The sequence below is a fragment of the Rhododendron vialii genome, chromosome 12a (assembly GCF_030253575.1).
Source record: "Rhododendron vialii isolate Sample 1 chromosome 12a, ASM3025357v1".
NCBI lineage: Eukaryota > Viridiplantae > Streptophyta > Magnoliopsida > Ericales > Ericaceae > Rhododendron > Rhododendron vialii.
Window position 1 is genome coordinate 11,441,957 of NC_080568.1, and position 15,268 is coordinate 11,457,224.

The window sequence follows — 15,268 nt, forward strand, 5'->3', positions numbered from 1 at the left end:
CCTAAAATAAATGGATTGGATTGCATATAAATAAAAATTTCCTAGCCAGTTATTTAAAATAAAACCAATAACGACCCAACTCATTTAGAATTCTTCCAGTCTCACAAAGACTCGTTCTATTGTTCCAATTGAGTTATAACTTACTCCCTCCGTCCTAATTTAATTGTCATTTTTGGGAGTTCGTGCCACTTTTTAATTGATTATATTTTATAATTTTATAATATTTTATGCGGATTTAAAAACATCGTATTATAGAACAAAACGAAATTTATCAAACAACATTCATATTGGATATAAAATTTATTATTAATTTAAGATATAACTAATTTTTTTATCCAATTAGAATAGAATTGAGACAAATAAATTAGGACGGATGGAACATTAGTGTATGTAGCTAATATACGAATGCAATGACGACATGAAATTCATTCACATTGAAATTGATGAATTGCAAAAAAATTGCCTAAGTAGCCCCAGCGAATTGTATCAACTAATGAAAAGAAATATATTAGTATTTTATATCTTAATTCAATGCAAAATGATCAATCAATTATCTCCATATCCCTCCGTCGTACGATAGCACAACCCGACAAACTTTCACGTTCAAGTCTAGCTGTGTTTTTTTTTATTCTGTCAATTAAAAAAAAAAAAGTCCTGCGTCCTTTTTTGGATGAAAGTCTTCATTCAAAAATCAATTACTCAAGAGAACATAAGAGTATTTTATTACTTAAGAGAACATAATTATTTCTTCAACTCTTATATTTTGCAAAAAAAAAAAATGGAAAATGGAAAAGTTGAACCAATGTTGCATTATAGTTTGAAAAAACTTTTGAAAATGGAAAAGTTGAACAATTTACGCGGGGTGAAAAGTCTCCTATGTAACATATTCACATAACATGTATTATATTCCCCTCCTAATAAAATGCAGTGGTCAATTAATGCAGTGGGGGAGCGCTTTCTCTCTTTCTCTCTCACATCTCACGAAACTCAAGCGGCCATATGCGTTTCACCAACTAAAATAAGTACTTATATTTCAAATAAATATTTACTTTTGAATTAAAAGTGATATACTTTATCAGAATGATTTGTCTCGTAAAATGAGAAATAAGTACTTAAAAAATAAGAATCTTACCGAAACGGAGTCTAACCTTTCTTCTCCCTTTCCCTACCCGGTTTTACAACCCTAATACGACAGCAGGAGGGGAAGACCATGATACTAGCCAGTTCTCACTCTCTTCTTTCTGTTTTCTATTTCTTAGTTTATTTTTCTCGTGTTTCTTTGAATCAGCAACTTGTCGTCTGATCTGTGAGAGTTTTCTCTCTCCTTTCTGTGCTAGTTTTTTCTCTCCTTTTTTAGAGTTTTTGGTTTCATCTTTAGGTGAATATTACGTTAGCTGATCGGGTTCTTTCAGATACTACTGCTTTACAACGGCATCCATGTCAACATGCTCTACTACCCCCATACGATGTCTTTGCTGGAACAATGTATGGTGGCTTGTCATATCTGTAGTTTTGGGAGTTTATTACCTCATTCATAATTGGTTGGAGTACGTCTGATCGTATGGGTATTTGTGTTTCTTTTTTCTTGGCTAGCACTTTATGTCTTTTAGAGATGGCTAGAAAATATAAAATTTCAGCAAAATGTAAGCCAAATGATGTCTGGGTTGGGGTGAAAGATATCAACCGCCATGTACTTTTTTGTTCTTATACAATTTTTTTTTTTTTTTTGCATTTGTTAATTTATTGTCAATTTTTTTGGATTATTGGTTAGTTTCGGCAAGAGGAACCGAAAAAGTAAAAAATTATAATCCAAATTAACCAAATTCTGTTAGAAAAAAATAAAACAAAAAAATTGGCTTATTGATTAGGTGGTGTTCCAAATGAATAGTAAAAAGAACTTTTAGAAAAAAGAAGGTTTTTCAAGCTCAAAAATGATGTGTTTACGCAAATAATTTTTTTACCAATATGGATCTTGTTTGATAGATCTCATTGAGATCTTTTAAACAGTGCAAAAAAAATTAAAAAGTAATTTTTCTTTTTCATTATATTTGAGCTTGAAAAATCTTCTTTTTCTAAAATTTCTTTTTACTGTTCATTTGGAACACCTTAGGCTCCGTTCCAGAAACCTTCTTAAAAAATAAGCAGTTTATTTCACATTTTTAAACTCAAAAATAATGTAAATGAAAAATAATTTTTTAATTTTTTTTGCATCATATAAAAGATCTTGATGAGATTTTCTAAATAAGATCCATATTGCATATTTTTAGATTTTAATAAGTTTATAATTTTTGAGCTTAAAATTGTCTTCTTAAAAAATAAAGATTTTTTTAACATTTTGGAACGGGGCCTTAATACCCTTAATAATAAAGTTAAAGATGCTACTCACACAACAATCTAAACACAACAACTTACACAATCTCTCATATTTATGTGGGGCCCACACATAATAGTATGTATGGGCTCACATACATGTGAGAGATTATAGAAGTTGTTGTGTTTGAATTGTTGTGTGAGTATCATTTTTAATACTAAAATACCCGTCGCGTAAAATACCCTCATAGACCCCTATGCGAATAGCTGGTTTTTTTCTCCTAAGCCCCAACCAACAGCAAACTTTTTCTTGTGGGCGAATTGTAAAACAAACAATTATTCTAAGACCACGTCCAAACACACACTTAAATACACGCTCCATACACAAGTGTATGTGGGTGTATTTGGACGTGTGTTTGGGTCGTGGTAGAATTACTCCCTCTCCAAAAGTCCCCCCACGCCTTGTCTCTCTCTCTCTCTCTCTCTCTCTCTCTCTCTCTGCAAATTCCTAGAGTGACGCCCTCTAGCCGTTGAGTTTCAGTTTTTTTCCGCTTCATTGCCAAAACCAACCTCTCTCTCTCTCTCTCTCTCTCTCTCTCTCTCTCTCCAAATCAGTCAGACAAAATCTCCGTTGACTCCAACTAAAACCTCTACTATATCTCGGTCATCACGTCCTCTTTTATACCTGTCTAAAGCCCTAGCCCCACCCCGTGTTTTGATCAATTGTTCAAACTTAGTAAACAATGCTCAAATTCATCCCCACCGTCTGATGATCAATCGCCGGCTGCCGTGATGAGCGAAGAAAGCCCCTCCTCCTCCTTCTCCTCCGATGATTCCGGTTCACTCTCCGCCCCCGCCGCGGCGGCTCAGCAGGTATGCATACTCCTCCCAAACATCAACCTTCAATTCGAATACACACACACTCTCTCTCTGTTATAGATGTAGATATGAAGTCTTGTCATCTATAAAAATAATAAAATCAACTGAAAAATTGAATGAATTTCGTGCCTCAATCGGTAATTGGAGAAAAAACTTATTGGGACCGTGCGCAAGGGTGAGGTTGGGTTTTGAGACCCAAAGCCAAAGCGAAGTGCTCTCTAACACGCACACTCACAAATACGTACGCTTGCATCGTTTCTCATTTGGTTGATGTGTTAACAAATGCAATTTCAAAAAAAAATGTGGTAATAAATTATTTATAACTATTTTTAGAAATAATAAACACTCGTTATTTTTTGGGATTTTTAATGTATTTATTTTAATGTTCTCTTAAAGATTGATTCTTTTCAATAATATTCCTTTAAATATAACAAGCTTGGATATCTTTCCACCAAATCCTGTGCAAAACCCCCTTTTTTTTTGGGTGAAAGGGCAAAACCACTTTGAAAACGGTATGTGCGTATGTGGGGATGCTTGCGGTAATTTATTATTGCGTGGTGATACCACATGTAATTGCCCAAAAAACTATTATTTATATATTTGCTTTGATTGTAATAAGTAATAACCCGACTAGTTGTTGTCTACAAGTAAAATGACTGACTTAGGTTAGGGTGCGTTTCCACTATATTATTTGACTACAATTTAATGACAATAGTCAAGTTGTTTACGCTAAATGGTATTATAGTTGATGTATGTGAAGAGAATGATCTGCTAAGAAATCCGTGAAAACATGGGCTTTAGTCAATTTAGTCCATTTAGGTTCAATGAAAAAGCCCATGGAGATAAGATATCACTGTCGCAATTATGTTTTGCTCCAGTTAGGAAATCACTCAGAAGAGTATCTGAATCAATGATTGTGCTCATCAAATTCTTTTAGCTGGAATTTTACTTAGAATATAAGTGCGTGGTATAAATTCAAACACGGTCTGCTTTGAATACTTTTGATCCATATGTTTCAATTATGGGTGAAATCCTCTTTAAGTTTTTAAATTTGTAACAAAACTATGGAAATCTATATTATAAATATATTTTTACTCGAAAGTGTTCCAGAAAATTGTTTTAAACACCAAACTAGGATTCCTGGTTTCTGTAGTGAATGACAGGTCTCGTGGTCTTTTATTCTGGCACAATTGCATAATTGCCACCTCCACATGATTATGCAAGAGTTTTCTTGATGGAATTTGGACATTTGAGTATTTTTGCTTGCTCATATTCTCATTGCTTTCTGTTCAAAATTCTAGAGTATGGGGCGGAGTCGAAGAAGCACTGGCAGTGCTGATTTGATTGCTCCCGGATTGGCTTCGGAGGGGCAGCGCCATTGGCGGGATGTTTTCTGGCTAGGTGTATTTTTGTTGCACATGGTTGGAATAGGTTTAGTTCTCACAGTGCTTGGATTAAATAGGCTTAAGAAGAAGGATAGGCTTAACATTGATAGGTACACAACGGGGTTGCTTCAGAAGCAGTCAGGATTGACAGAGGATTATTGGCCGTTGTACGGCGTTGCTGGTGGAGTTGGGACTGTTCTCGGGTGCCTTTGGTTGATGTTGCTCGGTTCGCGTGCAAATCTAATTATGAAGTTTGCAGTTCACATCTTGACTACTTATCTGGCCGTGATTAGTGTCTTGTGTTTTTGGGGGGAGTGGTTCTTCTGGGGTGTTGCATTTGCTGTTGGAGCAGGGTTGCAGTTCTTGTATGTCATATCAATTATAGACAGGTAAAAAAGGTTTGAGCTTGTACAACTTTTTCATCTGATATAGATTTTTGGTACATTGGCTCTGGTTTGTTTCATTATGTCATGTGGGATATGTCATCAGTCATCAGATTCATCACGTCCATTATAGTTTTCCACTGGTTGTTGGGATTGTAGGTAAGACCAAATTATTTGCAATGTTGGGATTTGGGACAAAGTGGTGACCTTATCCTGTTGACCTATCGAGACATTTTAAGTATGAATAATCACTGGGGGCTATTTTGGATCACTTTCTCTCTGGTAATGATATGGAATTTCTCATGGGAATGGTACAGATGAAATGCTTAAGGTTAATACCCGGATTGTATTTTGTAGTTTGTACATCACCAGTGCCTGTGGGTACCATTTGTTTTTGCAAAATTTATCTTATTCAGCATGAGAATTGAGAAATGCATTGATTTCTTCTTGTCTTATGGAAGTTTGATTAACATGTATTCTTCCTCTAGTTCTAGAAGGTGTTTATTGAAGCAGTCAGAGGCTCAAGTATTGCTACTCTTCATGCCATCTGATAGATTGTTAATGCTAGGAGACTACGTTGTATGTTTTGGTTTCCAACACAACAGTAACAATCGAGTGATGCAACACAAATATATTGTGCAATGAGTACTGTGAAATTGATGGGAAAGTCATTTTCATAAAGAAGCTTTCTCTTTTCCTCTAAAGGAATACCATGAAATTTCTGGAACCCGTACTTTCAGTTGTTGACCACGTTTGTTTTTAACGAGGAAACCACTTTTCGGTGCCCATAGGAATTTCATTTTTATGCATTCTGCCAACTATGTGATTTGTTACTCTATGCTCTGCTGGACATGTTATCAGAAAATGGTTGATGACAGAAGCAACAACAGGACCTCTTTAGTTTACCATACTTCTAAGTTAAATTATGAAGTTACTAACAGTTGTTGGTTTACTCTTGCGACTAAAATGGGAGGTTATTATAAAAAGAACAGAGTTTTTGTTTATTGTGTTACATGGTATTTTGTTTCCTGCAACCAATTATTACATTCCATATTCAACACAAAAAGAGGGCTTCTCCCCTGTTTTAATGCACCTGCTCATTCATTCCTCGAGGTAGAATCTGGTGCTGAAATCAAATCTGCCAATTTTTTCTTGAGTTCTACTTTGATGAAATCATTATGTACATAAATCTGTTGCGTAAATTAAATGCTAGTGGGGATTGGATTCATGCCCAAATTCGCAATCCTAGTACTTCTCTTTTGTTGCTTTTAATATGAAACAATACTCTGTCACCCATGCTAATGCTCGGGAGTAGCCTTGAATCAATGTTCCCAATGTTGTCTGTTCTTGTATTGTTTCTATGTAGAATTCCCTTTACCATGTTAATTCTGCAAGGAGCTGTGAAGATGGTATGGAGTCTTCCTGAGGTTATGAGAGTAGCATGTGCTTTCATGCTAGTTATGCTTTCATGGCTAGCACTATGGTCCTTTGGTGCAGCTGGTGTTGTGGCTTCAAGCATTGGTGATGGTGGACGTTGGTGGCTTCTTGTGGTGAGCTGGCAAGTTTTGCTCTTATTTGAATTTTTTTTACTTCCGGGTTTTGTCTGGAAAAAGTACTATCACTATGTTTCTGCCACTGAGTAACAAAAGGGGTTATTAATGTATGCAGGTATTTTCTGTAAGTTTATTTTGGACAGGAGCAGTTCTCTGTAATACTGTTCATGTTGTTGTTTCGGGTATGGTGTTTCTTGTTCTCATTCATGGTGGTAGAGAAGCAGCATCAATGCCTTCTAAGCCAGTGATGAAGTCTCTGAGGTATGCTGTGACAACATCTTTCGGTAGCATCTGCTACGGATCACTCTTTACAGCTGCTATCAGGACATTACGGTGGAAGGTAACCAAATGCTGCTTTGTTGATGATTCATATTATGAAGCATCCAAAGGTATGTCTAATTTTGCAGTTTGATTGACAAATTTCAGATTAGGGGATTCAGGTCAAAGATTGGCACGAACGAGTGTTTGTTGTGCTGCGTTGATTTCCTGTTTCAGCTTGTGGAAACCCTTGTGCGATTTTTCAACAAGTATGCGTATGTGCAGGTGATTATAGAACATTTTTACTGCCATTTTGTCACTTGTACCTTTTCTTTCCAGTGGCAACTTTTTACTTCTGCAAGGTTTCGCTTCTAGTGACCAATTCTAGAGTGTATCCACATGACCATTTGGCAACTCAATAAAAGGAGGCACACGACCATGTTGACTGAAAAATTGGAGACAAAGTGATTATGTGTCCTCTTGCTAACATCACGTGCCAAATCCACAAGACTATTTCGATATTATAAAGAGTAAATTCCATGACTCGTTTGACATTAAATTTCTAAGGAGTTTCAAATGACATAGATTGCGAATGTGTACCATTTTATGAGAGGGAGACAAGAAAACCTTTTCGAGATATATAGGTGAAAGTGTACTTCACAAACTTGAGAGGGAATGTGGCTCAGGACGGAAACCGACAACACTACCATGTGTGTATAGCGAACACCACTATGTAGATGTGGCAGTTTGTGGTAATTGTGGGATGACGTGAATCTGTTCGGTACATACTTCGTAGTTGTCAAACTGTGAATGGAATCAAGAATTGAAATAGGTCTTCCTCGAATCATGAATCGGTCCGATTTGGTCATGATATCTAGGATTGAAGAATATATTCATATCTCTGGATGAGAAAAATATATTGTAAAAAGTGATTGTTTTTTACCAAATTTGATAAAAAGGCTTGTTTTAAGTGATGAATTGAGGATCATGTGGTCCAACAGGGAAACCTTTGCCTATTTTACAAGAGATTTGGATGAATAGTACAATTTTTGCAGTTATGTAGTCTTAATAGTGACCTGAAAAGGTTTTTTCAGCTTTATGATTTCAAATTATTCATTTTGCAAGTGAAACATGTCTATTAAGCGAATAGAAGTTAGGTGTGTCGAACTAATTCATATAATACGTATCGCCAATCGTATGATTTTTTGTGCTCCAGCGGTTCACTCTACAGATACGAATCCAAATCTTGGTGTATCATACGATGTGTAATGTGAACTGTAAGGTTCTGATAACAGAGGCATACTTACATTTACATGGCGGGGTACAATGCACACATGTTACCTGTTGGCGCAAAGACGTGGTGCAAGGATGACATTGAAATATTTCTCCTCCTAGTTAATTAATGGATCGTCATTCCCTGTGGCGTAGTCTACAACTTTGAAGTGAGAACTTCCACGCTGTTATTCTTTTAAGTGTTAGGCTAGCACTATTAATGTGATTGACAATCAACTTATTACTTCTCTGATGAATATCCAATAATTCTTTGTAAAATAGTTTGAACCAAACTCTAATTTAACATCAGGAAAGCTAGTTGCAAATTGTATGGTTCTTGGGGGGTTTACATGATAATTTAACCGTCAAAACAAATAGGAAGTTATTATTTATCTCGAGCGATATCCTTACTCAAAACTTGCACTTGTCTCCTGGAACTAATACTTTACCTATTTTAGAGTTTGTTATCATGACATTCATAAATCCTTGTTTCCTTTGCTTCTTGTACTTCAGGCATTAGTACCCACAGCTTCTCCAGCTAGAAGTGGGCGTCTGCATCTCATGATTTGCATTTAAACTTCTTTCACGACAGTGGGCTCTGATGCCCCTTCTCCTTGGGCCATTTTTTAAAATGTTCTGGGAAGGTTTGAGTATCCTCTAGTCATAAATACCTGTCAACACTTAGAAACCTCTATTGGGCTTTGTTAAATGCCAAGTTTTTTTATTTGGTTTACCATTGTTATACGTATTACGGTTACTTTCGATGTTCCTATTATTATTGTTCTTGCTTTTCTTTAATTTAAAGAACATTTTGAGGTACTTTTGTGTCCCAAATTTTCTCGGCAGAAGTTTTCCTTCTGTGCTGTATGGATGGTAATATTTAGGCAATAGCTCTGTGCTTTTTAGTTTAATTGATTCATTACCTTAAATTTTGTGTCATGTTGAATCGGAAATCTTCAATTGCTGACCAATTTACAAGTACACGTTTATTCCAATCAGATTGCAGTTCATGGCAAAAGCTTTAATCACTCAGCAAGGGATGCTTGGGAGTTGTTCCAATCAACTGGTGTCGAAGCGCTTATTGCCTATGACTGTTCAGGGGCTGTTCTACTTATGGGTACTCTTTTAGGTGGGCTTATAACTGGTACATGTGCTGGAGTTTGGACAAGGATTAAATATCCTGATACAGTGGCTATGGTTGGTGCCACTGCCATGTTGATGGGAATGATCTTGGTAAGTTGATGTAATTGTGCCCACCAAAACTAGTCAATTTCATAACCAAAGCAACCCGACCAACTTTGGTTTGTTGGTGATTGGATTATACCACTTTCACTTTAGGTTGCCAGGCAAGTGATCTGACCCGCAGGCAACGCTTATCCTTTCCCATTATTGGTTGCTGGCTGTAGCATATTTGAAGTTTCAGTTTCACAAACCATTGAACTGTTCAGAACCATATTCTAAGTTTTTCCATAGTGTGTGCGAGCAAGATTTCACATTTTATGAAAAATGGTACCATTTGCGTAGACTTGTCAATAACTTGAAAAGACTTGACACGTGTATAATCTATATGAAGCAACGACACTCCTAGAGGCCAGATACATATGGTCACGCCATGTGGCGTGTCCATTAAATTTAATTAATTTTTGAGGGGGGCATGGCTAGGACATGGTGGGGGCACAGAAGGGCCACAGCGGGGACACAGGACGGACACGTATTGGCACACGGCAGTGGTTTAATATGCAATTTTTTAAAGCTTTTTCGAGGTAAATGTGTATTACTGGAGTTATTTTTGGGTTAAAGGGTAATGTGATGTGTATATGATGCTTGTTTATATGTATTGATGTTTCATGCGTATACACATAACTATGTTTCTACTGGTATAAAATAAATATATTCATTTATTCTTGCTGTGTCCTTGTGGCGTCAGTGTCCCCATTTTTTTAGAAACCCCATTTCCATGTCTGTATCCGTATCCGTGCTACATAGTGTATAAAGCGACCGTATCAGCTGCTAAGATTTGAACTTACCCTTTAAGGGCTTCAAAATTTAATTTGAATTTCACCAATTATGTCATCATTTTAATCCCAACAGCTTAAAATTTTTAGTCTATGGCACAGAATTGATATTCATCAATGTTTCAATCACTGGACTTCCAACTTATGATTCCTATGAAACAAAGAGTTTGTCAGGCGATCTATTGTCATATTTTAATTGTTTTTTTTTTTTTTCGAACTTTGTAATCATATGGAGGATTAATTCCAGTCATTTTGCTATGCAAAGTTAATATTTATTTTTTCATGGATTCTTCAAGTTGACCAACATGGCATGATATGAACTTTGTACAAACAGGTTCCTATCTGATTTCTGCCCAAGGCTTAATGCATTTTGTGTCTTCTCTTTAGGTCGGACTGGCAATGGTGGTTGTGGAGAGTGCAGTTACATCCATATACATTTGCTACGCGGAAGACCCCTTGTTGATCCATAGATGGGATGTTGAATTCTTCAACCAGATGAACGAGACTCTACATCAGCGGCTGCAGCATAGGAGCGCGCGAGCAAGGGAAGTACTGACAACCCACAGCCGGCTTGACAGTCGCGCACAACAAACACTTCATATTTGAAAAGTCACCATTGTTTAGATAATACAAGTGTAATAGGTTCCCATTTCCCTAGGCAAAAAGTATAGTGGAGTAAGTTTCCGTTTAGTTTCACTCTTAATGGTGGCTGGGTGGGCTTAGAACTGTATGGTGGTTTTGGGGTGTAGAGTAATCAGATGTACAGCAAGAAAGCCGACAAATGTACTACAGTTGGGCGTGGTTTATTGAAATCATTTTTTCTCAGCTGCATATGTTCATTGTTTTCCAGTTTTATGTTCGGCTCAAGAAGATTGATTGAGCTTATAACAGTGCTTTTTTATTCGATTTTTCATTTTTCATCTGAATTTGATTGGGTTATGCGGACTCAAATTGAGTAGTATAGAAATGAATTGAAGCTGAACCTGAATAATGTTTGATCTTCTTTCTGGGTTGTGTGGGAAAGGGATATGTGAAATTTGTTATGTTCCTTTGCACATTTCTGAGTAGGGTAACTCCCAATCAGAAAGGGGCCACCTTTGTGTAGTTTGTGATTCGTGATCCGATGTAGATGTAGGGCTTGTTTGATAACCTAAATTCAGCACTTAAAACTGAATCAATTAAGTAATAAGTGATTCAGTAGGTTTGATAACCACATTTTACATTGCTTAACAAATTAAGTACCACTTAAAATATAGGCTAAAAAGTTGAAAAAAATTAAGTAGCTTTGAGCTACTTAATTCTGGCTGAATTTTTATGTACTTACATTCAACCATCATATCACCGCCACAACCACTCCCACCAACACCTCCACCACTCTACCACCACCACTACCACCACCACCACCTCCACTACCACCATTACTCCCCCACCACATCACCACCACAAGCTCCACCACTCCATCACCACCACCACTCCACCACCACCACTTCCTCCACTACCACCACCAACTCCACCACTCTACCACCACCACTTCCTCCACTACCACCACCACCACCAGCTCCACCACCACCACTCCACCAACTCCACCACCACCACTCCACCAACTCCACCAACATCACTACACCACCACCACCGCCTCCACCACCACCACCAGCAGCAGCTCCACCACCACCACCGCTCCTACCACCACCTCTACCACTCCACCACCCACCACCACAACCATCACCACCGCCGCCACTCCACCACCATTACCATCACTACACCACCACCACCACCACAACCACTCCACCACACCACACCACTCCACTCCTCCACCACCACTACTCCACCACCACCACTCCTACCACCACTTTACCACATCCACCACCATCACCACCTCCACCTCGACCACTACTTCATCACCACCACCACCTCCACCTCCACCACTCCTCCACCATTACCAGAAGTATACTGTGACTGTTAGAAAATTAAGAGATAATTGGAACAAAATTAATTCATCATTTTTTAATTCAGTACTTAATATAGTTTATCAAACAGCTTTTCAGCTTAAAAATTTCAGCATTCAGTTTTCAGCACTTAATTTTTCAGCTTTTAGTTTCAGTTTTCAGTTTTATCAAACAGCCCCGTACTCTCAGATAAGTCTCTTCTTCTTAACGGGTAGCTTCACGCGGCCATCTATATTGAGTCCAAGTTGGTACTATTAATCAATGTCATAGAATATAGAGCATCAGAATGGCCTTCTATGCTTTCTCACTAATGTTTAATTGAGCATATTTGGCCTTCTATGCTTTCCCATATCCTTTTTTATCAAATGAGTTCAAACGCATCATCTGTGAAACTCTCCTTGGAGGTTGTGAAATTGCAAATTACAGGTATCTTTGGTGGTAGCTAGAAACTATCTATTTTGTTATGCGCCCAACATGGTGAATTTGCGGACGAGCGAGACAAAAAAAACGTTGTCAACCGTAGTCAAACACAAGACCAATATATTTGGTTGATCCCGGTAACAACCCTAGATCGATGGCTACAGTTGTACGCCTGCTCAAATATTATTGTGGATCGATCACTGCAAAGAATCAATCCTCACATCTGCAAAGCAAATACTAATGTGTATATGCTTTGTATCAGTGCGGGATATTGACCCTTGCGAGTATTCCAACAGGCAACAAGTACACTTTGTTTTGACACTCTTGGGAGTTCCGCAGTCATGCTTGTATATTCTTCCTTCCTCCATCAGAAAATTATCTTGCTTAGATATCGATATGTGCGAATAAATCGTATGCTTGTTTATAAAATGGACCGCTTGATCTTTTTTAAAATTGTATTTGAAAAGAGTTATTACATAAATATTGATATTTGATCAAGATGATTTTTTTGCTAAAATGTACTTTCTCGACTAATTTACGAGATCAAAGGTTTCAGTTATGAATGTGGACTCGGGTACCACCGAAGGTGGTAGCCGAGTGGGTAGGGTGCCCTTCATCCCCAGACTCTGTTTCGAGTCTTGTCAGTAACAAGGGGATCTGGAGGTAAACACTTATGCTCACTTGTACCTAAGTGGTGTTGTGGTAACGGTCTGTCCTCTTGGACAATAGCTATGACTTGAACCTAACATTCCACAACGTATATGGAGCCCCTATAGTCACGCCCAATGGGGGTTGCTAAGCTGGTCACCCCTTCCCACCCTTGTTCTAATAAAAAAAAAAATGTGAACTCGGGTGGGGTCCATTAATTAAAGGGGGATAAAGGAGTATTGTCACCTGCACCCTAAAATGAGAAGTGACTGGCTGTAAACCACAATGCCATCTCATGGAACACGCAGCCTAAAATAAAATAAGTCGTCGATCAATAAATATTTTTTTATTAAATAAATCCCAATGATAAGCATGGGGCACAAACATCCCACAAACCAAATAATCTCAAAAAGATCCAAACATCTGGAAAAAAAAATGTTTCAATTGCGGAAGCGATAAATAAAATTATGATGAGACACCTAAGGTCATCCACAGTGGTATAATCAAATGTCAATTGTTTTTAAAGTTAACAATGTTGGTGCAAAAGATTACTCACAATGGTATAATCAAACTTAGGAACATCCTTAGAAATAATCAAATTTTGGGCTTTGGATAACCAAAACTAACAACCTTTTTCAATAATCAAAATTTGTGGATCCTACACCACATAAGTTAATTAGTTCCAAAATTTGTATACACACGTGTTTCAACTAGTATTTTCTTCTTCCATTTTTTGCCCACTCTTTTTTTTTTTTTGGTTAAAAAAATAAAATTGAAGAATAAAAATTTTATGTAACCAAGCTTTTTCGCTACTCTATATCTTTTTCACTTCGCCAACAAACTATTTCTCTTTCTTTTCCTCCAAAAGTGAAACTCATATCTCTCGATCATCTACAATTCAATTCATCGTCGCCGGATTAAAGTATTTCACTCTTCTTTCCTGTTTCTACTACCTACCCCCGAAAAAAAAAAGGAAAAAATCATAATAGGAGGGAAGGAAGTCACTGATTTTTTTTTCAAAATTAAGAGAGGGAATCGATATATTTTAACTCATAAAAAACGTAAATTGAGGGAAGTGAATGACAGGAAACAGGGAGGGAGAGAAAATGAAATTGTAGTGGACCCCATATTTTGATTATAGACTAGAAGTAACCATAGTGAAGCTTAACATTGTTAAGCTTAGCAACCTCTTAAGTGAATAATCAAAAGCTGATGTGTCAACTTTTGGTTATCCTTTTTTAATTATACCACTGTGGATGGCCTAAGGAGGTCAAACAACAGAACACCCCGAGATACCGCCAGAGTCCTCCTAACTACCCAACTTGCCTAAAAAAGAAGTTGGAATAAATCCGTCAGCTGACGATCAATGAGTAGTAAAGCATGTATATTAGAATAAAGTTCTGAAACAGGGATCAAAATAATTTACCATGTCAATATAAATTTGGCATAGAGGTGAACAATGAAATAATCAATTAATCTAATAAACGATTCATTCGATAAATCTTAATGTTGTTCTCAATCCAATCTCCAACAACAATGGGGAACCACAACCAAAACCAATAGTACCAAATGCCAGTGAATAAATGGCTCGTAAGTATGGAGGATGGGTAATACCCAATATTTACTACCCCCTCTCTTCCCACCATCACCACTATTTATTACCAAACTTATTCACGGCGGAGTTGTAAACAATTTCTTTATAGCAGCAATCAATTGCGACCGTCCAAAAGTGTTCTTGACGGTCTGGATTTTAATGAAATCTTTTCAGGAAAAAGTTTAACTCTTCCTCGGAAAAGTTTCATTAACATTCTAACCGTCCAAACACTTTAGGACGATCGCGATTGGCTCCGTAAATAATTATTCTCGGCTCCGCCGTTAAAAAGATTTGCTCTTACCAGTTTCACCGCAAAAATGTTGGAAAAGGAAATGAAGTATCTTGGGTTAAGTCAGAAATATGAATGAAACCTGAAAAAATATATTTATAAAATATCTAATTCTTATTTTGCCACTTTTGAAAATAAGAGAAAAAGAACATTTATAAAGTAATAGTAACATGCTAGAAGTCGTGACCCACACAATTATACACCTTTCATTTTACTTTCTAGCTACTAAAGGTGATTTAGCGGCAAAAACTAATGGAAAAACAACTTCGATTTTTCTTAAATAAATAAATAAAATTGAAAAAAAAAATCAGAAAAC

At 37.0% G+C, this 15,268-nt stretch overlaps 1 protein-coding gene across 1 annotated transcript; it reads left to right on the plus strand.

Moving 5' to 3' along the window:
• Positions 1 to 2,749: 2,749 nt before the first annotated feature.
• LOC131310772 (uncharacterized) lies at positions 2,750 to 10,880 on the plus strand. Its single transcript, XM_058337967.1, has 7 exons — positions 2,750 to 3,183; positions 4,491 to 4,963; positions 6,324 to 6,507; positions 6,626 to 6,850; positions 6,937 to 7,053; positions 9,040 to 9,273; positions 10,443 to 10,880. The coding sequence occupies exons 1-7, from the start codon at positions 3,103 to 3,105 to the stop codon at positions 10,659 to 10,661; spliced, it is 1,533 nt and encodes a 510-aa protein (XP_058193950.1). The 5' UTR covers positions 2,750 to 3,102; the 3' UTR covers positions 10,662 to 10,880.
• The last annotated feature ends 4,388 nt before the right edge of the window (positions 10,881 to 15,268 follow it).